Genomic DNA, 24542 nt, shown 5'->3' with positions numbered 1-24542 from the left:
CATCCTCTGTCTTCTACCTTCGAGCCAGTCCTGTATCCAAATGGCTAGTTCTCCCTGTATTGCATGTGATCTCACCTTGCTAACCAGTCTACAATGAGGAACCTTGTCGAATGCCTCACTGGAGTCCATATAGATCATATCCACCACGGTGTATTTATTAATCCTCTTCATTACTTCTTCAAAAAAAACTCAATCAAGTTAGTCAGACACGATTTTCCATGTACAAAGCCATGTTGACTATCCCTAATCAGTCCTTTCCTTTCCAAATACATATAACTCCTGTCCCTCATGATTCCTTCCAACAACCTGCCTACCACTGATGTCAGGCTCATTGGTCTATAGTTCCCTGGTTTTTCCTTACCACCTTTCTTAACTAGTGGCACCACGTTAGCCAACCTCCAGTCTTCCAGCACCTCACCTGTGGCTATCGATGATACAAATATCTCAGTAAAGGGCCCAGCAATCTCTTCCCTCGCTTCCCACAGAGTTCTAGGGTACACCTGATCAGGTCCCATGGATTTATCCATCTTTATGTGTTTTAAAACGTTCAGCACCTTCTCCTCTGTAATGTGGACATTTTTCAAGTTGTCGCTTTTTATTTCCCCATATTCTCCAAATTCCATATCCTTCTCCACAGTAAGCACTGATGCAAAATACTTGTTTAGTATCTCCCCCATCTCCTGCAGTTCCACACAAAGGTGGCCTTGCTGATCTTTAAGGAGTCCTATTCTGTCCCTAGTTACCCTTTTGTCCTTAATGCATTTGTAGAATCCCTTTGGATTCTCCTTAACCCTATTTGCCAAAGCTATTTCATGTCCCCTTTTTACGCTCCTGATTTCCCTCTTAACTGTACTCCTACTGCCTTACTAGTGTAGGTAGTAGTGTATATTTTGACAGTACAGACTCAGTGGGCTGAAGGGCCTCTTCTGTACTGTATGGTTCTATCAATGATTTGGGCTTGAATAGAAGGAATATGATTAAGAGATTTGCAGGAGAAAAAATTGCATGGAATGAAGTCAAAATCTGGACACTGCAGGATGATATCAATGGACAAGTCAGGTTAATGGAACAGTAACAAATGGAGTTCAAATAAATGACAGGCACTGAAGTGTAGGAGACCAGAGGGCAATGTCCACTGATCTCAAAAGATAATTGGACAGGTCAACAACATATTGGAAAAGGCGCAGTATACTTATTTTTATTAGCTGAGGCACAGAACACAGGAGGTGGGAACTGTAATAAAACACTAGCTGGGTCAATACTGGCAAACTGTATGTAGTTCTGGTCACCACACTATATTAAAGATGTGATTGCCTTAAAAAGCATATAAAGGTTCAGAGGATGTTGACTAGACTGCAGAATGCTAGTTATGAGGAAGGCTTTAATAGTCTAAAATTATTTTCTTTGGAACATAGGAAACTAAGACTTAATTGAAGCATATAAAATTATGATGGTCAAGCAGTGTGGATAGGATCCTTTTGGTTGAGAGGTCCAGAACTAGGGAACAAGCATTTAGGGTTAGAGGTAGAAGATTTAAGATGAATTATGAGGGAAACATTTCCAGCCAGAGTGTGATGGGGACCTGGAATTCTCTGCCTGAAAGTGGTGGAGGCAGAAACTCTGATTACATTCACAAAACACCTGGTCGTGCTACAGACTATGGACAAGTGCTGGAAAGTGGGGCTAAGTTAGATGGTCATTTGTGGTCAGCAGGGACACGATGGGCTGAATGACTGTCTTCCAACTTACAGATTTCTGTCATTCAGCAAAACAAAATGCAGCTTTGTCAGCTTTGATCAGGTTTCTCTTACTCGCTCAACATGAGCATAATAGGTTTGAAATGCAACAATAGCAAAATAAAGAATAGTCTCTTGCTAAACATTCATTGTAGTTGAAATATGTAATTTACCTCAAGACCATAATAAAACACATCCTCAAATGTTCATCATTGTTCAATCTTCACATGCAAAACCAACCCTATGATTTTATTTTGAGGGTTTCTTCAAGCACAAAACTCTGTTTTTTCCATGTTGTGGGGCCAGATTAAGGCAATAATGTTGCATGAATGAATGCAAATTACTCTGCACGCACTATGCGACTAGAATAAAAAGAAATACTTCATTCACTGGTTTGTGCGAATACTATAGCACAAATCGATAAAGTCTTCCTGTGTCTCATTTTAAAAAAATTCTACTTGAAGGAAATCATGAGACTGGGTAGAAAGGTTGTGTTCGTTGCCACTACAACTGCAGGGGGCACTCTCACTGCCAATGTAGTTTCAATCTCTGACTTGTGCACAGCAGGACTTGTACAGTGGCTTCATATTCAAACTTTATTTCATGTAGCAGTCGAGTCCCCCTGAAATGAATTGGAAAATTGGTGACTCAGATCAGCCGTTGGAAAGAGTCTTGGAGCCTCACCTGTACCTCATTCGCTGACCTATGCCCTGAGCAAAGTGGCAAGCTGGGCAGTGAGGGCAGTAGCGAGGAACATGGCCAGCAATGAGGAAGGCGGCTTAGGACAGACAGCAGAATGCTGAGGGAGCAGCAGTTCTAGCTGCAGTGTGATGTAGGTGTACAATGAGACTCCACACACCCACTTTCTGTTGAAGTACGTTGGCTGGAGACACACCAACGCAGAAAAGTGAAGTTGCAGCAAATAAATGGCAGAGCAGGGTGAAGGGACTTTTATTTTCTTTATTGTGTCATTGGATTTGGGAGTCACTGGCAAGGCCAGCGACTGTTGCCCATCCCTAATTGTCCTGGAAATGAGTTGATTGCTGAGGGCATTTCACTGCATGGTTTAAGGTTGAATGATATTTGTCTTATTGAATGCCAGAATAAGCTTCAGTGGGACAGAAGCACAAATGGCTACTCCTCCTATTGTTTATGATCTTATTGGCCCATTCTATTTACATCACTAAATTTAATTTAAACATGTTAGGGCCCACTAGTAAATATAAAGAAAAGGCAACAAAGCTGGATTGCTCATATTCTAAAGCACAAGAACATGAAGGAGGTGACTGTAGGGAGACTACAGAGATGTCATCCAAGATGGTGAAAGACAATGATGTTTGAAAATACCACAATGAAAATGGGAGGCTCCTTCAAATAACTGAAGTAGAAAGTAGAAAACTGAGGCGTGGAGAAATGAGCACATGATCTGTCCTTATGGAGATTACTGTACTGCATGTTCAGTCAAAACAATTACATTCTTGATAATCACTTCAAACATGAAATAAATAATTACCGTTTTTCTGGTACGAACCACAGACACTTTGGGATCTTGTGAACTATATGAGAAATTCTGGATGCCTGTAGAGAAGTCAAACTGACTCATTTCCTCACTAAGGCTACTATCCACCATGTATGATTGCGATGACAAATAATGGGGTTCATCTGGATAAAGAGAAGAGTTACCAACACAGGCAAGATTTAATTATGTCACAAAACTGTGAAAGCTCCATTTTGACAATGCAATAGGAAATCTAATTCTCCAACCAGCAACACTCTTGCTCACATTTCTCATTTTATTTTTAGTGATGTCTATTAAAAGTAGTAATGTATTTTTCTTCCCCTCACTAGACAGAACTTAACTCCTCACTATACAAAACAAACTGAGCTGAATGTTATATCATGACTACAATCAACACTTTTATGTTGACTTATAGGAACTGAGTTATTGGAGAATCCCAGCTTTTCTATTCTCAAAAGCTGTACACTCTGTGTATCTGTTTGATACACTGCTACCATTTAATAGAACATCAAATTATGCCCTGCATTAAGTTATTTGGTTAGAAAAAAATACATAAATACACTGAAAAAGATACACATAAAAGACGTTTATGGTTGAATAAAGAATTTGTCATGTTTAGAGTATTCATATTCAGAGTTCAGAAGAGAGACAGAGCGTGTAACAGCTCTCCGCAGACGATTATTCAGTGTTGACTGGGCACAACAAATGCCTCATCAACTGTGGCACTCTTGGTGTTATGTTTAGTGATTTGCTATGGAGCTCTTTGATCTTCTTTACATTTTACATAATTACTTTTAATCTACAGCACAGAAAAAGATCATTTGGTCCAACCGATCTACATTAATGTGTATCCTGCTTCCAAGTTTCCTCCCACTTTATTTACTTTATCGCACCCTATGAATATATCCTTATACTCCCTGAGATAACAAGGTGTAGAGCTGGATGAACACAGCAGGCCAAACAGCATCAGAGGAGCAGGAAGGCTGATATTTCGGGCCTAGACCCTTCGTCAGAAAATTTCAGTCTAGGCCCGAAACGTCAGCCTTCCTGCTCCTCTGATGCTGCTTGGCCTGCTGAGTTCATCCAGCTCTACACCTTGTTATCTCAGATTCTCCAGCATCTGCAGTTCCTACTATCTCTTATACTCTCTATTCCCTTATGAGTCTAACTAGTTTCTTCTTAAAAGTAGGAGAGGTGATGGTATAGTGGTAATATCACTGGGCTAATCCAGAAGCCCAGGCTAATAGTCTGGGGACATGGGTTCAAATTCCACCATAGCAGCTGGGAGAAAGTAAATTCAATTGATAAGTCTGGACCAACTCGAAGCAATAATCCTAAAGCCGGTTCACTAACAACTTTTAGGGAAAGAAATTATGCTGACCTTCCTGTAGGGAAGCAAATATGCTGATTTTACCTGGTCTGACTTTCATGTTATAACTGACTGCTCTTAGAAATAGCCTGGAAAATAATTTAGTTCAAGGGCAATTAGGCAAGGAGGAGCTACTGTAACTGATGGTGAGGATACCCAGAGCAAAAGACAAAAGGATTGCGAAAGGTGGTGAAGGACTGATATGGATAGGAAATACTAGATGTAAATAGCTGAGGGCAAGCCCATGCAATCAAGACACTGGGGATGTTGCGGGGAAGGCAGTGAAATCAAAATGGAAGACAGTGTTTATGGTCTGGAGTTCTTTAATTCAACATTGTGCCTTAGAGGGTATAAAATGTCTAAGTGTAAAATGAGGTGCCATCCTTCCAGATGCTTTGGGCTTCAGACTTAAAATAGAAATGTTAGTATGACAGCAAGATCATTCATTGAAATGATAAGCAACTGGAGGGTCAGGGTCGTTTCCATTTCTATGGACAGAGGTGTTGCGCAAAGCAGACATGCAGTCTGCATTTGGTCACATTAAAGGTGAGCGCATTGTGAGCAGTGAATACAATAGACTAGATCGAAAGAGAAACAAATAAACCACTGCTTCACCTGGAAGGTGTATTTGGAGCCCTGAACAGTGAGGATGGAGAAGGTAAATGAATAAGTGTTACATTGCCTCATTTACATGAGGAGATGCACAGGGCAGTGAGAATGTGTTAGGAATGATGGAGGAGTGGAGCAAAGTGTTAAGGAGGGAATAGTCCCTGTGGAATGCTGACAAGGAAGGAGAAGAAAGTATGCATTTGGTGGTGGCATCCTTCTGGATGTGGTGGAAAGAATGATCCTTTGAATGTAGAGGTTAGTGGGGTGGCAAGTGAAACCAAGGGGATTTCAATTGTTCTGGGAAGAAGGGGAGAGCTTAAGTGTAGCAAATGGGTTGGACATGGGTAGGGCTCCATCAACCACAATGGGTGGGAACTCTCGATTGAGTAAAAATAAGGTAATGTTGGAAGTATCCCAGTAGAAGGTGGCCTGATCAGAACAGATGTGATGAAGCAACTGGAGAATTGATTGGAATCGTTGGAGGATGAAAGGGTGCACGTGAGGTAGTGGAGGCAACTGTGGGGGTCGATGGATTTGTAATGAATACTACTGTACCTATCCCTGGAAATGGAAGCAATGAAGTCAAGGAAGGGAATGGAGGCTGCTGAGATGGACCAGGTGAAGATGAGAGAAGGATGGAAATTGGAAGCAAAAGTGATTAATTATTACAATTCCAGATAAGAAAAGAAAGCAACACCTATGACATAATTGATGCACAGAGAAAGATTTGTGGGGTGGGGGCCCAAATAGGACTGGAACAAGGAATGTTCCACACACCCCACAAAGAGACAGGCATAGCTGGGCTCCAAGTGCGTACCCACAATGACTTTGACAAAGTGAGACGAGTTAAAGTTGTTTAAAGTTAGAATGAGCTCAGACAGGTGAAGGAGGGTGGTGCTGGATGGGGACTGTTCAGGCCTCTTTTCAAGGAAGAAGTGGACTGTCTCAAGTTCATCCTGATTGGGAATGGATGTGTCAGGGATCATACATTCATGGTGAAGACAGATGTTAAGCATCAGAAGAATCATGAAATAAGTGGAAAAAGACTAGACAAGGGGAGAAATAAAACAAAGTCAAGATGGGAAGAAATAAGGTCAGTGGGCAGGAACAGACTGGAATGATTGCCCTGCCGGGGCAGTCCTGTCTGTAGATTTTGGGATGGAGGTAGAAGCAGGCTGTGTATGGTTAGAGGACTATGACGTGGAAAGCAGTGGAGGAGAGATCACCGGAGGGGATGAGGTCCATAACAGTCTGGAAACAACAACTTAGTGTTCAATGATGGGTTATGGTCCAGGCGTCATTGGAGGAAGTGTCGGGAGTTGGCACTCAGCATCCACCCAGGAGAGGTCAGCATGCCAGATGACAATAGCACCACCCTTATCGGCAGAATACAAAGTCAGGGATGGACCTAAGAGAGCAGAGTGGAGCATGTTCAGAGGGAGACAGGTTAGAGTGAGCGAGGGAGCAGAGGAATTACATTGATGAATTCAAATGCTAACTTCCTCTTAAGGAGGAAAAATGAGAAACAACAGCAAGTCATCTGGCGATTCTTTAATGCACCTTCCAATTGATATATAGTGTGACACTGGCAAATTCATTGGAGTAGATAGCTGGTCCCCAATACAACTGGGAAATGATGTTTATCATTCAAGAATACAATAGCTTTATTTGAGACAAACTAAGAAAAGTGGATGTAAGGACCTGCATACATAGAGTGGATTATTAGATCCTTTAAAAACAAGTCAAAGCAGAAATTCTACAAGAAAAAAAATGGAAAGGTGCTGCACAGTTCAGTGACTAATGTAAACAATGATAAGTCCAATCAGACTATTGCAGTAGTTAGGGGTCAAGTTGTACGGTAATCCATCACAATTGAAGATTAGGGCCAATGGAATTGCTCATTTAATGGCAGATATTATTTAGAGGTATCAATTTGTAACTTATCCCAAAACCTAGGTCACAAAATAAAATTCCACACAAACCTGAATCTCCCTCTGCTGATTCTCTTGCTTCTTTTCGAATAGCAAAATATCTTCTCTTCTTTTCAACTGGGACCTAGAACAGAATATTTCACAGGACAGTTTAAAAAAGAGACAGATTTTTTCATATCATGACCAAATATTTCATTCACCTTGCATTTTTGCCCTTCCAGTACGTTTTCTTTGGTATACATAAAGTATGGAAACAATTAAGTTGGGTTCTTATAAAGGGTTTACATATGGTTCCAGCATGATATTTATAACTAAATGTCACTTTCTCTTTGTTGTTTTTCCAAGTTTTCTATTTTTTTCTGTTTTTCACATGTTTTGTTTCCCTGATCTTAATTTTCTTGACATATTTAGTTTTTTTTGATGCACTCCGAATTCTGTCCCTTATTCCTCTGTACACCAAGGCTCTCAGTTAAGCATGAAACACAGGGACATTTTGACATAAAATACAGAATCATCCTCCACTCATTCTGCTCAATTGTAAAAAGAAATACAACTTACTTCAATCTCCACGGGAAAGCTGTATGAACGTTGGCTATCAATCAGATTCTCCAAGATAAAGATATTCTAAGAAAGAAAAATGATTTGTATATTCCTTCTCATAAGAGCAAAAACCATTCCCTGAATATTTTAACAATTCACGGGAGTCAACAGAATGGTTGACAGATTTTGACAGTTGAGATTTTCATCCTCAAATCAGCATTTATACAAATTATTGAAATACATTTTTATTCCTTAAACCCTTACCGTTTTCGCCCTATCAACCTTTTAAAGTCTCCTAACATAAGAAACATGTCTCAATTTAGTTTGTACTCATACTTCACCACTCAACCTCACGAGAAGGTCAATCAACTCTTTGCCCATGTTTCCCCCTTTCTCTGGTTGTTTCATTTCTTTTCTTTCAGCTAGTAGGGCACTTCTCTAGGAATTAGTTTGTTTCCTTGTTTCTTGTCACGCCCCATCATCATTCTTTTCTGCCTTGAAAGACTACATTTTCATTCAATCTCTCATGTCTTCCACCCTTTCACAAACCTTATTTTTGTCCTTGTCCTATCCATCCCCTTGTTCAAAATCTGCTACATTTTGACTTTTCCCAGTTCTGATGAAAGGTCACAGACATGAAACCTTAACTCTGCTTTTCTCCACTCACAGATTCAGCCTAATGTGGTGATTTTGGTTTTCAGCATTTTCTGTCAGTATTTCAGATTTCCAGCATCCAAAGTATTCTGGTTTATCAATAGATGCCTTTATACTTCAGAAATGTTAACATGCTCAAACAGAAAGTAAAAAAATCAAATTTTAATACTGATTCAAATCAAGCTGATCTTCTACAATGTTCGCCACTGAAGACTTAGTGTAATCTTCTAGATAAACTAGAGGAGAGTGGTGAACTACATCAAACCAAATTGACACAATTCAGGATGCATGTTGAAGCCTTTTATTTTAGTTTTTATTGTATTCCAGCACAAACATATACATACAAAATGGAAGCTGCCATGTAAGCTCATCATGCTCAATATACCCTTCCTCTAGAAGATGGATCTAATTATAAAATGGAAATCATAATGCAGAAAGTTTATGAGTAGCTTGTTTAAATGTAAACATCTTTAATATATTACTAGTTGTGCATTGTTAGCCAGAGAATTTGCTGATTTCTAACAGCAAGGGTATTCTTGTAATGCAGGGAATACATGAGAAGCACTGGTTTACAGTGACAGAACAAGTCAAATTCAAAGAGAAACAGGAATTAATGCAGAAACTAAGTAGGTCTGATCGCATCTGTGGAGAGGCCACATCCTAACTGTTACCCTCTAAACTATCTTTGTGGCTAACCCCAGCTATGCCTTCTAAATGCCATACTCTGTTCCCACTTTGATTCCAGATCAAAGGACAATCCCCATGCTGCCAGTTCATTTTCCTCAGTTCCTGCCATACTGACGAACTTGAGATTTACAGCCCTATTTCTGCCAAACCCCAGAACATTGCCGTTCTACCAAAGCCCTGGAAATACAACTTTGATTAAATTATAACCTGTGATTCTTAATAGGACCAAGGGGATTTAACTCCATAACTCTTCCCATTATTCTTTAAAAATACAAAAATAATCCTTATAACTGCTAAGCATTCCTTTAATTATATATTAAATTTGACATGACCAATTTTACTGCAGTGACTCCAAGTGTACGCAACATGCTCCCATTGGAGGTTGACATTAGTATTTAACATTAGTGGATAGTGTGTATAGGCTTCAGCCGGTCTTGAAGGTTCTGTATTTTAGTAGCAAGAGTAGCAGCCTGGAGCTTTTGTGGAACAGGAAATACAGAAGCTGTCTTAAGCTTGACAGCACAACAGGAACTCAGGAAAAAGAACTGGCCACATGGGGAAGGTCCTTTGATCTGGAACCACAGTGGAAAGGGAGCATGGCATTTAGAAGGTATGAGATTAGCCACAAAGATAGTTTGGAGGGAGACAGTTGAGATGTGGTAAGCACGGTACCATTATCAAGTGCAGCACAGAGGGATCTGGATGTTCTTGTGCATGAAATACAAAATGTTAGCATGCAGATGCAACAAGTAACTAAGGAGGCAACTGGAATTTTGGCCTTTATTGCTATGGGATGGAGTTTAAAAAATAGGGAAATCTTGTATAGGGTGTTGGTAAGGCTGCATCTGGAGTACTGTATACATGTTTAAGAAAGGATACATTATCACTGAATCTCAAATGAGATTCCCTAGGCGGATCTCTGGAACGAAGAGGTTAGTTTATCAAGACCATTAAAAAAGTTAGGTATTTTTAATTACAGTTTAGAAGAATGAGGGGTGATCCTAGTGAAATATGCAGGGTATATGTTGAAAAGATGTTTCCAACAGTGGTGGAAACTTTAAACTAGGTGACACATTTACAGAATAAGAGGACACTCATTTAAAACTCAAGTGTAAAGGAATTTCTTCACTCAGAAGGCAGTGGATGGTAGCTATATTTAGTGAATCACCATTCTTTGCCCACAGGTCTGTGAGGAGGTCTCCGGTTCCTCACAAGAACCCCATTTTTCATTTAATAACATTCCAGAATCCTTCAAAAACCGGAAGTGCTAAAGAAACTCATCAGGTCCAAAAAATGGTCATATTGGACTTAAAACATTAACCTTGTTTCTTTCTCTATAGATGCTTCCAGACCTGCTTTGAATGAGAATAAAGGAGGCATGGTTAGTAAGTTTGCGGATCACACCAAAATTGGTGGTATAATGGACAGTGAAGAAGGTTATCTCTGAATACAAACAGATCTTGATCAATTGGGTCAATGGGCTGAGGAATGGAAGACGGAGTTTAATTTGGATAAATGCAAGGTATTGCATTTTGGTAAAACAAACAAGGGACTTATACAATTAATGGTAGGCCCTGGGTAGTGTTGTGGAACAGACAGACCTCAGGTTCAGGTACATAATTCTTTGAAATATGGGTCACAGATAGACAGGGTGGTTAAGAAAGCATTTGGCATGCTTGCCTTCATTACTCAGAGCTCAGGAGTACAGGAGTTGGAATTTCATATTGAGGTTATACAGACGTTGGTGAGACCTCATCTCAAGTACTGTGTGCAGTTCTGGTTGCCCTGCTACAGGAAGGATATAATTAAATTGGAGGTGGTTTAGAAAAGATTTACCAGGACGTTGCCGGGAATGGAAGGTTTGAGTTGTAAAAATAGGTTGGATAGGCTGGGACATGTTTTCACTGGAGCGTAGGAGTTTGAGAGGCGACCTGATAGAAGTTTATGAAATAATGAGGAATAGAGAGAATTAATGGCAGTTGTCTTTTTGCAAGGATGGGAGCTTTCAAGACTAGGGGGCATATTTTTAAGGTGAGAGAAGAAGTTTTAAAAAAGACATGAGGGGCAACTTTTTTTACACAGAGAATTGTTCCTGTGTGGAATGAACTGCCAGAGGAAATGGTGGACGCAGGTACAGGTACAACATTTAAAAGACATTTGGACAGGTACATGAATTGGAAAGGTTTGGAGGGATATGGCCAAATGCAGGCAAATGGGGATAATTTCATTTGGGAACATGGCCGGCATGGGCTAGTTGGACCGAGGAATCTATTTCCACTCTGTATGACTCTAGGCTGAGATTCTCCAGCACTTCCTGTTTTTATTTCAGATCTTCAGCATTTGCAGTTCATTTATCCCCTGATGTCAACTTCAGTTTGAGCTGATTACGCTGCTTTACTTGACTCTGGATTAGCTTGCAAGTTGCAGTTAACCAATTTTCTGTCTGTGGTGCCAATTTGAACTTCAATAACAGACTGTCTTTAGATATTGCTCAAGTCACTACACATGAAGGAAAATTCCTGGAACCTTTTCCTATAATTGCTCTACTTCTTTAACTTCACCTGATCTTTCTGTGACTACTGGAGAAGCTGCAACCTTTACTCCTGTCAAATCATTCCCTAAGAGTAATTCAACTTCATCTATGGGCAAAATCATGGACAACACCTATAGTTACTGTTCCAAACATTAGATCACATGCCAGGTGTTCCCAAAATATAATAGAATACCATTTACTGGTGGAAAAGTCAAGTGTTTCTTCAGCAAAAGATTTTGAAAGGCTGCTGCATTTTTAAGTAGAAGATTACATATCTCATTTGAAGAGTTATGAGTTAGACTTCCTTTTGACAATAATTCCTTTTAACTTTCAGATGTCTTGTTTACTTTCCCTGCACCAAAGCAATGTTTACACTTGGTCTCACTGCTGCAGCGACAGCCACAATTCAGCCTATTGTAGTCCCATGTACCTCAATAAATCCTATGGATTTACCTCACATCTTCCAGCAATCTGCACAAATATATCCCATTTTATGACACAGCATGCTCAATCTTGAGATGTTGTTTCATTCACCCTTCCAAAAGAAAAAATAAATTTCACCCTCAACTATGTAGAGGATTTTCCCTTCCATTTCTGAAAAGATCAGCTGAAACAGCTTGTTTTTAGCAGGCTTCCCTCCAACTCAATTTGTTCTTAGCAGGCTTACCTCCAACTCAACCAGATAAAACTAGGACTTCTGCAAGGCTATCACTGTTCAAACACAGCTCCTGAAGGGTCTACAGCAAAGCAACTAGTTATTATCAATCACATGATTTCCATAAAACTTTGTTAAAAATTGCCCACAGTGAACATTCAACGGTCTCTTTCAAAGAAACTACTCCAAACCACAACACTTGAGATAACTTCCTTTCTTACACAATCACTCAAAGCTTAAGTCTCTCAAGCAATAGCACATATAAAGTAAAAACTTAAAGAACTGCAGATGCTGGAAATTGGAAACAAAAACAGAAAGTGCTGGAAAAACTCAGCAGGTCTGGCAACATCTGTGCAGAAAAATCAGAGACATTGTTTCAAGTCAGGTGACCCTGACTGCCTTTGCTTCTGATTACGTATAAAGTATCTTTTGTGACATTTAATTGATGGGATGGATATCACTAAGTTTGGCCAACTACTTTATAATAGAGTGCATCATGCAGACAATGAATACATTGCTAACTAATTAATAATAAAACTACTCTACTAAATATGACTTAAAACATTGCTATTAATGGGTAATACCCTGGACATGGGCATGCAGAGCTTTTTGTCAAAGTCTACAGATGGCTTGAAACTCAGGAATATAATAAACTATGATGCAAACAGTAAGAGTACAAGAAATATGAACAGAAATAGGCCATTTGCTCCACCATTCAATAATTTGATGAATCTGATCGTGGCTTTAAGTTGACTTATTTTCAGCCCCATAATCATTGAGCCTTCTGTATATCAAAAATCTGTCTACCTCAGACTTCAACCCGGCATCCACATAGGTGGAAGCCAATTCAATAGGAACTTTTAAAAAAAAACTAGAAACTGCAATTACTTAATGAAGAACAAAGTTCCAGGCTATGAAGAAAAGTGGGAGAGTGAGACTAATTGAGAATCATTCAAAGAGACTAGCACAAGAACTGTGTTGCAGTGTTGGCCTACAATTCTGCAGTGCATCAGTAACTCAAGTGTATTAATTTAAGATTACAAAAAGAATAGAGGGAGACATTAGAATTTCTTTTTGGAGAGGGCTGTCAAAACTTGGAATTCCCCATAATAGAAGAAGAATTCACAACAGTTTTTAATAAAGCATTAAATAAATATTTATATGCTTTCAATCAAGATATGGGTAAAGTGGATCAAATATCCTCCAGTTCATGCAGTTTACAATTCTGAGACTCTATCAAGTGTCTATCAATCACGTCACTGAAACTGCAAGCCATCGCATGGGAATTCACAGAAAGAAAACCACATTTCCAATCTAAATTAGTAATGTTCATTAAAAAGGCACAAAATACTACTAATGTGAATGCAAATAATGCAATCATTTCTAAGAATGTTCACCTTTTAGACTGTTATTGCACTATTAACTGCAACTGTTACTAATACTGACGACAGACAGAGAAATCTAATTTGCAATTGTTTTAGTCTTGTGAAAAATTTAACCTTCAAATTTAGGAATTTCATCTTACCTTCTCTGGTTTTTCACTGAAAAGAAAGCCTTGATAAAATTTGGCCTCTGTGAAAATACAACAGAGGACTGCAATCATGCAATTATAAGCAGCACAATGGTATTGTCTCCTCTTTTCCAAAAGCTGAGTCTCACCAGCCATGTTTTCAGTAACTGCATCATAACAGGACCTTCAGAGGATGGAAAAAGAACATAAACACATTATTGTTATTTGCAAGAAAAGTGCACTTCTCTTTCATGAAAAGTTAATGTCAGACATTTCCTCAAGTAGAAAAAAATTTTTTAAAAGAACTGCAATTCTGGAAATCAATTATCAACACATCTAACAGTACCCAAAATAACTCCCTCTAGAGCAGGGATAAATTTATGAAAAAAATGCATCGTTAATCGTCGGGATGTCATTAAGGTGTTAGTTATGAACAAAGACACAAGTTGAGACTTATGCATCAGAGCTAAGAAGGCTAACTCGTGACCATTCTATGGGTGGACAATGATGAGAGAGAGAATATTTTAATCAAAAACTGCAATTAAAGCAGAGTTCTACTTTAATAAAACCAGTTGGGGAAAAGACACAATGAAGTAAGGGTAAGAAGGAGAATGTTATCAAACTACAGTAAGTGATTCATGTAAGTAAACAACAGTAGCACAGAACTGATGGGCAACTACTTTGGTGAAACAAAAACCGAAAGAACTGCAGATGCTGTAAGTCAGAAACAAAGACATAAATTGCTGGAAAAACTCAGCAGGTCTGGCAGCATCTGTGAAGAGAAATCAGACTTAACGTTTCAGGTCTGGTCACCCTTCCTCAGAAGCTGAGCTTTTCCAGCAATTTCGGTGTTCATTTGTACTTTGCTGAAACATTCATCAATGCCATATGAGGGTTTAAATGTGGATAACGGACAAATAAGGAAAATCAATATTTGCTTGCACACATTCTACGTATCTGCAATCACAGAAAGTATCTTGAAACTAAGCGTATGGACAAAGGAACATTTTAAAAGCTTTTGTACACTTATTTTCTGCTTTGGGATCACAAAGTCTTACTTCAGCAAAGTCTTTGAAAGTTTGTTGCCCTCTACGTTACCCGAAGAATGGAACGCCTGGATTATCTTTGATCCGTCTGTGTAGACATCATTCTTTGGCAATCGTGCATACATGACTTCAAACAACTTATAAGAGCCGATTTTTTTTGTCAACTGGTTGTCAAAAGACGACTCATTTATCTGCAATAAACAACCATTTTTGAAGTTATATCAAATATAATTTTACAATTCACAATTCTATTTTGGAAATTATAGAATATTAGGGGCAGAACAGGAGCAGGGCCATGGCCAAGGGTGGCACAGAGAAAATGCTGGGAGCAGACAGAGAGAGCGAGCAAAAATTAATCGAGGAATATCAGCAGGTTGATGGCAGGTTAGAGAGGAATACTCTTGTTTTGCTTCTTAGTCCAAGGCAATGATTTACATTAAGAGTTGAGAAAATGTAACTTACTTTAGGAACCAATATCTTAAACTAGATAATCTGCTGTTCATTAGTGATTTATACTGAGGTTTTCAAGTGAATACAAATCTTTTCTAATTAAATATATAAAACAAAGTTAGTTAAGGATGGCAAAGCATGTACTACAGCATGTGGCACTAGTGGAGACCACCAAAATCCTGAGAAACCAAATCAGTGGCAAGTGTCACCAATTTGAGGAAATTCATCTCCAAACTGTTGAGATGGAGTTCAAACTGCAGACACAGCCAGGGCATCAGGGAGAGGGGTGAATTACCTGGTCACTTTGACTTAGATGGCTGTTACACTTTTTAAACTAACTAGTAGCTTAGATGTGGTCAGTAGTCAAGCAGTTATCGGTCACAGGGTGATTTGATGGAGGGGCCTTAGCCTTTGACAAACAGGATCTTGCCATCAATATGAATGAGAACAAAGAGTACAGGCAAGGATGGGCAATTTCACTATATCACTGTGATACAAGAGGCCATCCAGGTGAGATAAGTAAAGAAGAAATCTGATTGCAGTTGCAGATTGTACAGCTAAGAGGAGAATAGATACTGCTGTTTGCAACCCTACAGCTGGGATCCCAAAGACTGTACTGCGTGCCTGGTACTTGGATTAAGGATGCATCCTTGCAGTGTGAAAGAGTTTGACAACATGATGGGAAGGTTCTAATTGTTGTGGTTATCAGGAATGAGGCTCTGCTGAGAGCATTTGAAGAGTCGGGGAGAAATTAATAAGCAGTACCTCAAAGATAATAGTTTTTATATTATTATCTAAGTGATGTATGGATTTACATATGGTCAAACATGTCAGGGAGCTAAACACATGGCTTAGAGTAGCATTGGAGCTAGGGTTTCAATTCAATGAGGCACTAACATCACTACTATTTGGATGAGCTTCACTTAAACTGGGCTAAGACCAAATGACCTGGGGAATTGAAAAACATGATTGCAAATAGGACTATAAATGTCAAGGTTTGGATGGTGGTGGGAACGGTACAGGTCAATTGAGGGGAAATTTATATATCTTAAAAGAAAGCTCAAGGTGACAGAACAGTGCAGTAATCTGAGTCAAGTTAATGTCATGTAACAGGAAGAGACAGGGATCTCTGGAGCATTAGTGCATTAAGTAAAAAGGTCAAATCAATGATTATAAGTAAAAGGTTCAAATAAAGGTTCCTTTATTTGAATTCACAAACATAAATGTGGGTCCAACCAGCAACAGCTGCATCTCGCGAATGATTAAAAAAAAGTATAATCACAAATTAATTAGTGGTACACGGATAAACAGGTATGATCTCATTGCCATAACAATGACCTGATAAAATGGTAAGCAAGGTTGGGAACTAATTATTCCAGGATATTTGTCAAAATAGAAATGGGTAGCTGTAAAGGTAAAGGATTATATATGGGTAGCAGTGAGCAAGTGTTCTTACTCGGAAGACCAGGATGAAAATTATGGGCAGAGGTAAGAAATAACATGGAGCAGAAAACATTGCAAGAAAACTGTTCCTGCTGGCAAAAAAGCTGAGAGTCAGAGGGCATAAGCATGAGGTGACTGACAAAAATAACATCTGGAAAAACATCTGGTTAACAAAGAAAGTGGCTCCAATCTGGAATGCCCTTAAAGGGCGGTGAAGGAAGACACAATCCTCGCTGTTAAAAGATAATGGATAAGTGTCCGATAGGGGAAAAAAAAAGACCTGCAAGACAACAGGCAAAGAAGGATAGGGATAAACTGAGTTGCTCTTATAGAAAATAGCAATTGCTCAATTGGCTGAATAACGTCATTCTGTACTGCAGCAATTCTTTGATTCTAGGAAGGACATGGTGGGTGGGTTGCGGGGCGGGGGAGTCACATAAAAGGCCACCGCATAAATGGGGTTGAGGCAATATGTTTGCCTGAATAGAGGATTGGTTAAAGGTCAGAAAACTGTAGAAATAAACAGATAATTTTCAGGTAGGCAGTCTGTTAATATTGAGGTGCCACAAAAATCAATGCTCGGGCCACAGTTGTCTCTTGATTCAAGAACAATGCCAACTCAGAGTCACCAGTTTCTGCTATGGATCTTCATGTGAATGAACAAGCAGATTCTTAACACAGATCTTTGAACACATGAAGCTTGATGTCCCATGGTGTCGTGAGATCCAGAATGGAGGATTTACTTCCTATACATTTCCTTCTCTGTCATCATTCTACCTCACCATTACAACTTTGCGGCTCAAAGCATCATACAGATTGATGGACAAGATGTCGTATTCTGAACGACTGGAGAAAATTTCTCACAGTCATTAATGCAGCATTTGTCTCAAGGACAGTTTCAAAGTGTCTTTGAAACATTTTCTTTGTTCTCCCCAGCACATTTACAAGTTGAGAGATAACAGAGTACAGGGCCTGATGCCCGAGATGGCTTTGACCATACTGACGTAACGTCCAGTCCATTGAAATTCATTTTGTAAAAGTAGCAGAGTCACAATGATCTACAACATTGAAAAAGGCCTCTCAGCCCTTTGTGTCGTGCTTGTTTTAAACAACCGCCTAACTATTCTAATCCCATTTTGCAGCACTTGGCCTATACTTTGAATATTTTGGCATTGCAAGTGGACATCGAAATGCTTCTTAAAAACCATGAGGGTTTCTGCCTCTATCATCCTTACAGGCATTGAATTCCACCCTCTGAATGAAAAAAAAATGCTCACATCCCTCTAAAGCTTCTGCCCCTCACCTTAAATCTATGCTATAAGTTTGTTTGTTTCTTTAAGTCTGACATGATCTTTACCGTTTTGAACTAGACATCCTCTTCTTAGAATTTTTCTCTCTCATTGAAATCCATCTAATCTGTGTCGTCTGGAATATCTCCTTCAATGCCTGCCATGAATCTCTATCGACTGACCCCTGAACCTAACTTGCCAGCTCAATTTAACTAGCTCTGCTTTCATATTCGCATGCTTGCTTTTATTCAAGTTTAACATACTAGCATTGAACACATTCTTCTCTCTCTCAAACCAACATCATATTGTGATTGCCACTACCTACGGGTGTATTCACTTGGAGATCATTAATTAATCCTATTGTGTTGCACAGTATCAGGTCTAGAATCACCACTTCTCTGGTCAATAGGGAGTCAGTTATCTCAGTTGACTAGATGGCTGGTTTGTGGTGCAAAGTGGTGCCATGAGTTCATTTTCTGCACCTGCTGACGTCACAATAAAGGACTGTCCTTCTCAACCTCTCCCCTCAACTGAGGTGTGGTGACCCTCAGGTTAAACAACCATTTAACATCCCTTCCTCATGGCAGAATAGCACTATGGTCTGGTAAGACTGTGGCAACTTTACCTTTATTTACCTCTCTAGTCAGCTCCAAAACATGCTGGCACAAGAAACTATCCTAAAGACATTCTATGACCTCTGTACTAGATTATATTTGCTAATGTGAATTCTCCAGTTCTTTTTCTATTCATTTATAGGATGTGGATGTTGCTGGTTAGGCCAACATTTATTGTCTATCATTAATTGCACAGATAACAGTTAAGAGTTAACACATTGTTGTAAATCTGGAGTCACACATAGGTAGACCAAGTAATGATGACAGATTTCCTTCCTTAAAAGTCACAAGTGAACCAGATAGGCTTGCAAGACAATCAACAGTAATTACAGGGCTACTACTGGATAAGTGTTCTCTTCCAGACTTTTACTGAATTCATATTCCACCACCTGTTTGGGGGTGTGGATTTCAATCCATGTTGCTAGAACACTCAATGCCAGAACATTATCTGGTGTTTTAGATTACTAGTCCAGTGACATTACCACTATGTCAGCACCTCTCCACCCCTTCAAACAGATTAAATCCTCTCTGATTATTACTAAAACTTTCTGACAAGTTCTCATTATTTCTTTTTTCATTCTCAATGCTATCACACGGTTACTGTTAGGGACCTAGACACCACTCCCACAGGTGACTTCTTGCCCTTATTATTTCTCATCTCTATCCACATCACTTCCAATACCTGGTTCGTCAACATAGGTCATCCCATTCTACAGTGCTACTACCAAGATTAAGTAATAAAGCCACCTCTCTACATTTTCCTGGCTTCCAGTCCTTCTTTAATATCCTGTATCCTTCAATATTCAGGTTGCAATCTATGTCATTCTTCAAACCTGCCTTGTAATAGCCTAACAGAACATATTTATTTATTTCTATTGCTCTAAAATATACTGAACAAGTACACATTACAATTAAAAAGAGTCATAGAAATGTAAACTAAGTACTGTTTACCTTTGTGAATCTAGATTGCAGAACTTCCATGGCATCCTTTACAATTTTGCAAAAAAACTCTCTTAAAGCATCTGGACTGCAGTGGGTAATAAGCGTGAAAAGAGAACGGTCCATGACAAACTGCCTGGTAGCACTAGAAAGCATTTCTTCATTTCTGAACATCTCATATGCAGCTTCCAGCAGGGTTACTTGCTTTTCACAGGTACCTCTATTGCAGTTAAATGAAAGATTTTAACCATAAGAACACACATTTTTTATTAAATCATGCAAGAATAAAATAAACACAACCAAATTATTCAAGAAAAAGCCATACCATAATGCAATCTCAATATGACAGAAAATTCAACAACCAGTTGGAACAATAGTTTGAATGCTCCTCCCTCATGAGTCCATAATCGCTTCTCTGCCATCAATGAGGCACTGAATGGAGTTTAAGTAAAAAGATGGTGGGAAGTCAGAAGTGTAAACAACCTTGGATTATATTAATGTAGTAACAAGGTTGTTGTTTTTGTGGATAGATACAAAACAAGCACTGGCAGACACTTGGGAGGAGCAGACATGCCTGACATCTCGGCCAAGGCACAATCTATGATGTGAAGAGATGTTGATTCTATGTGGGAGCTCTGCTAGTTACCATGGAGTAATCTAAATTCACACTTATGGTCTCTAACATTGTTAGTAACCGAGTTGGATCACTAAAAAGAAGCATGGGGCAGACACAGAGTGTCATCAGGAATCTCCCCCCAACCCCTCTAACACTGCCACCACCCAGCAACCCTGCAACCCCAGTCTCCTCCACCCTCACCCTCCCACACTTGATGTTTTTCAATGTTATTTTACTTTGCAAACTTGGTTTGCAGCTATCAGATAAAGACCCACCAATTGATACGCAAGTAAAAATAACCCATGGATCAATTTTATTATCCAGTTTCTAAATATCCATATTCACTGGACAGCCACTCACGAAATAGCTATTCCTATCAGCCAGTTCAAATCAGCACAGATGTAGCACAGATGTAACCAAGAATTCATTGCCCAACTACGTTTTGAACAACAGATGAGATACAACAAAAGGACAGCTAGACTGGGAGGTAACAACAGACCACGAGGCAATTCTGTGGTTAAAACCACTCCATCCAAAGAGGATACATTAAATAAAACAATTCTGCTAATAAAAACCTTACTTATTACTCTAAAGATCAAGGCCAAGCACAAACATTGATATTTACAATCACATGCAAATCTTCAGGCATGTCTAGGGATAACAAATTTAATTCTAATTCAAGCATTAGAGCTATCACAATAAACTATTACCATATCTGTATCAGATTGATTGTGTTATTAATCTGAAGTTGCAGTACAACTGAAAACATAAATATTTGTATCTCTAGAGACCAATATGCTTCAGTTTTCCACACTGTATGCAAGATGTGATACCTTTTTGCTATATTTTGGAAACAAATCTGAAATGCTTCTTCCATGACATGTCTGTTGTCACGACAAAGAACTTCAGTCAGAATTTTTAACAACAGTGGACTTTGAGATAGCTCCAAAGCGTCAAGTAACTGAAAAACACATTGAATCACATCAATTGAAGCAAAGAATCAGAGTAATTAATAAACTTAAGAATCATTAAGATATAACTCACAACATGAAGAACACAAGATGGTTAATAACACCAGAGATTGAGAATACTAGACTATTCAAGAATAAGCACTCAGCTCATGTTCAGCAGTTCCTAAACTAACAACAAAAGCCCAAAATGATAAGTTCGCTCTGTTCAATTTTCCAAACTAATTAAATTGCAAGGCTGAAACAAGGCATCCTGTACAAATGACATTGTCGGAAACTGTACAGTGTATTACCTCAGCCACACAGTGGTATTAGATGCGCTTGTAGTAAATCAAATAAAGGTAATTTACACAGTAATTTTAAAAGAAAAAACAGTCCTAGTGCCACTCCAGATACATAAACAAAACAAGGCATTGGGTCAAAGGAAGTGAGATCATGAAAGACAAGAATCATAAAGGATGGGACACCAGACAACGCAGCACTGGAGTAATCCAGTCTGGAAAGGACCAAGACATAGGTGAGAGTTGGTTTAAGATGAGTTGAGGTAGTGATGGAGATCAGCAATCCTGTGAAGATGGAATAAGGCTACCACTGAGACTGACAGAATAAGTGATCACAGTTCGCTCAGTGCCAAACCAGGCAACAAGTTGCAAGTAGTCTGGTTCAACTTGAGACAGGGGCCTGGAGGGTAATGCACTCAGCAACAAAGAGGAGTTTTGTGCTGGTTCTGCTTTTCCCATTGTTTAGAAGTGACAGTGCATGGCTGGACAGGCAGCTGGACTTCACTGTACTTGCTTGTGACTTAATTTCCAAATTATTAATATCTTTCACTTCCTGGACATTTTTTTGCTCTTTTGAGACTTTCACTGATTCAAGTGAATTAATCAGTAAATGACCTTTGATAGTAAAATTCTGATGTAGTAAGAGATTTAAGAATTCTATCTGTTGGTGCAGCTATTCTCCAAATGTATTTTATTGCAACAGCAGATAATGATATCAATGTACATTTGGAAGGAAGAGGGGAGGAGAGAAAAACATCAATATTTTTGGGCATTAACTTCACACAATGTGAAATACATTCAGTTTATTATGTATGCATGCAAGAAACGCTCATACCATGACTTCAGTGAAATTATACCTGAAAGTGAACTGCCCCTTCACCAATAAATGAATCCAAGAGGAAGACTGTGATAAAATGCATGCATTCAGAAATACTAGAAGAAAATGGTTGGTCAGATTTTTTCATTTTCTCTAAATATCTGTAATCTACCTTTTCACTTCCCACCCCGCCCACCGCCGTGAGCATAGACAGAAGTTGCTAATTCAGTTCTTCTAAAGGCTATAATTAAACAGTCCATCCTTAAGTGCAAAATTAACATAGCTACAATGTCAACAAATAGCACTTACTTTCTTGATGCAGTCAACATAGTTGTTGTATCTCAATGTACCCTTAGGAAATTCATCTGATTTCATAGGAAAATGGGAAGCTATGAAATGGTTGAGAGCATTTTTAAGCGCAATAAGATTTTCTTCAGGAAGTTGTGTAAAAAATGGTAATATGATCACTGCCTTGGTCTGCAAAAATAAAAACAAGTTTCAAAATCCTTCAACTTGAATTCCATTCATTCAAAAAATGAAATATTTCAAATCTGGCAAGGGCTTTCAGAATATGATTCAATTAGGAACACAGGGGCAGGAGTAGGCCATTCAGCCTCTCAGGCCTGCTCTGCATTACAGTTCATGACTGATCTACCACAATGTATGCCATGTCATCCCATGTCCCTTGATGTCATTAGTAATTAGAAACCTATCAATCTCTGTATTGAAATCAATGACTGAGCTTTCACAGCCCTTTGGGACAGAGAATTCTGAAGATTCACCACAGGCTGGGTGATGTTCCTCATCTCAGTCCAGAATTGTTTGCCTTTTATTCTGAGATGGGGAATAAAGAAGTAGCAGAAAAGCTGAATACATATTTTGATTCTGTCTTCACAAAAGAGGATTCAAATACTTTCCCAGAAATATTATGGAACCAAGGGTTTAGTGTGTGCGTCACTGAGAGTGTAAGAGAGAGAGAGAAAGAGAAAGAGAGGAACTGAAGAAAATCAAAATTAGTTTTAAAAAAACAAGTGCTCGAAAAATTAATGGTGTTAAAGGCAGACAAATCCCCTGTTCTCCAGGCATGAAGGAGGATTACTGGACCTGAAATGTTAACTCCGCTTTCTCAACACAAATGCTGCCAGACCTGCCGAGTTCCTCCAGCAATTTCTGTTTTTGTGTTGGAAAAAGTGGATTTTTTCCTTAGGTGGCAGTGACTAGTGTTGTAAAGCAGGGATCAGGGTTCCAATGATTCACAATATATGTAAATGACTTGGATAAGTGAACCAATTGCAATATTTCCATGTTTGCTGACAACACAAAACTGGGTCAGATTGTGAGTTGTGAGGAGGATGCAAGGAGGCTTCAGAGTGATCTGGACTAGTTGAGTGTAAGGGTAAATGCATGGCAGATATAGTACAACATGGATACATGTGAAGCTAACTCATATCAGTGTGAAAAACAGAAATGCAGAGTATTATTTAAATAGTGATATCGAGGAAAATGTGGAAGTACAAAGGGACCTCGATGTCACTGTACTCTAGTCAATAAATGTAAACAGGCAGGTGCAGCAAGCAAGTAGGAAGGTAAATGGTATAACTGGCTTCATCACAAGATTCCAAATCAGAAGTAAGGATGTCCTACTACAGTTATACAGGGCCTTCGTGGGACCACACTTGGTGTATGGTGCGAAATTTTGTTCAGCATACCTTAGACAGGACATGCCTGTTATAGAGAGAATGCAATAAAGGTTTACTAAACTGATACCCGGGAAATGATTTGATTGTTGTATCAGGAGAGATTAGCTTGACTGAGCATGTATTCTGTAGAGAGGGGCCCATATTCAAACATCTAATACTGACAGGGCTTGGCAGATGAGAAGCAGGGAGGATGTTTCCCCTGAAGGTGGAGTCCAGAACCAGGGGTCATAACCTCAGGAGACTGAGTAGGCAACTTAGGACTGAGATTACGAAACGTTTTCTCACTCAACCTAAAGTCAATCTGTGGAATTCACTTCCACATCAGGATGTGGTGATCGGGTCACTGAGTTTATTCAAAAAATAGGTAGATAATTTCTCAGATATTAGTGACATCAAGGATGTCGAAAAAAACGTGGGAATATGGCATTCAGACAGAGGATTCATCGCGATTGTATTTAATGGCAGAGCAGGCTCAAAAGGGCCAAATGGCCTAGTCATGCTCCTAGTTTCATTAATTCTATGAAAGTTACCCATGAATCTGCTTCGACCACTCCATCAAAATCAGAAGTCACATGACAACATGTTATAGTCCAACAGGTTTATTTGAAATCGCAAGCTTTTGGAGCGCTGCTCCTT

General features: G+C 39.1%; 1 protein-coding gene across 2 annotated transcripts in view; it reads right to left on the bottom strand.

The window, feature by feature from the left end:
• The window catches only part of prkdc (protein kinase, DNA-activated, catalytic subunit), a 204650-nt gene that overhangs the window by 90836 nt on the left and 89272 nt on the right, over positions 1-24542 (bottom strand). For both annotated transcript variants that reach the window (XM_048595548.1, XM_048595549.1), the window contains exons 39-46: positions 22516-22683; positions 20974-21101; positions 19537-19744; positions 14802-14980; positions 13759-13927; positions 7723-7788; positions 7216-7288; positions 3250-3398 (exon numbers count right to left, since the gene is read on the bottom strand). In XM_048595548.1, coding sequence (XP_048451505.1) covers positions 3250-3398; positions 7216-7288; positions 7723-7788; positions 13759-13927; positions 14802-14980; positions 19537-19744; positions 20974-21101; positions 22516-22683 — 1140 coding nt within the window. The remainder of the gene's footprint in view (positions 1-3249; positions 3399-7215; positions 7289-7722; positions 7789-13758; positions 13928-14801; positions 14981-19536; positions 19745-20973; positions 21102-22515; positions 22684-24542) is intronic.

Source organism: Rhincodon typus, chromosome 4, assembly GCF_021869965.1.
Source record: "Rhincodon typus isolate 14 chromosome 4, sRhiTyp1.1, whole genome shotgun sequence".
Classification (NCBI taxonomy): domain Eukaryota; kingdom Metazoa; phylum Chordata; class Chondrichthyes; order Orectolobiformes; family Rhincodontidae; genus Rhincodon; species Rhincodon typus.
The sequence above is the reverse complement of the archived record's forward strand: the minus strand, read 5'-3'. Positions and strand labels throughout refer to the sequence as shown.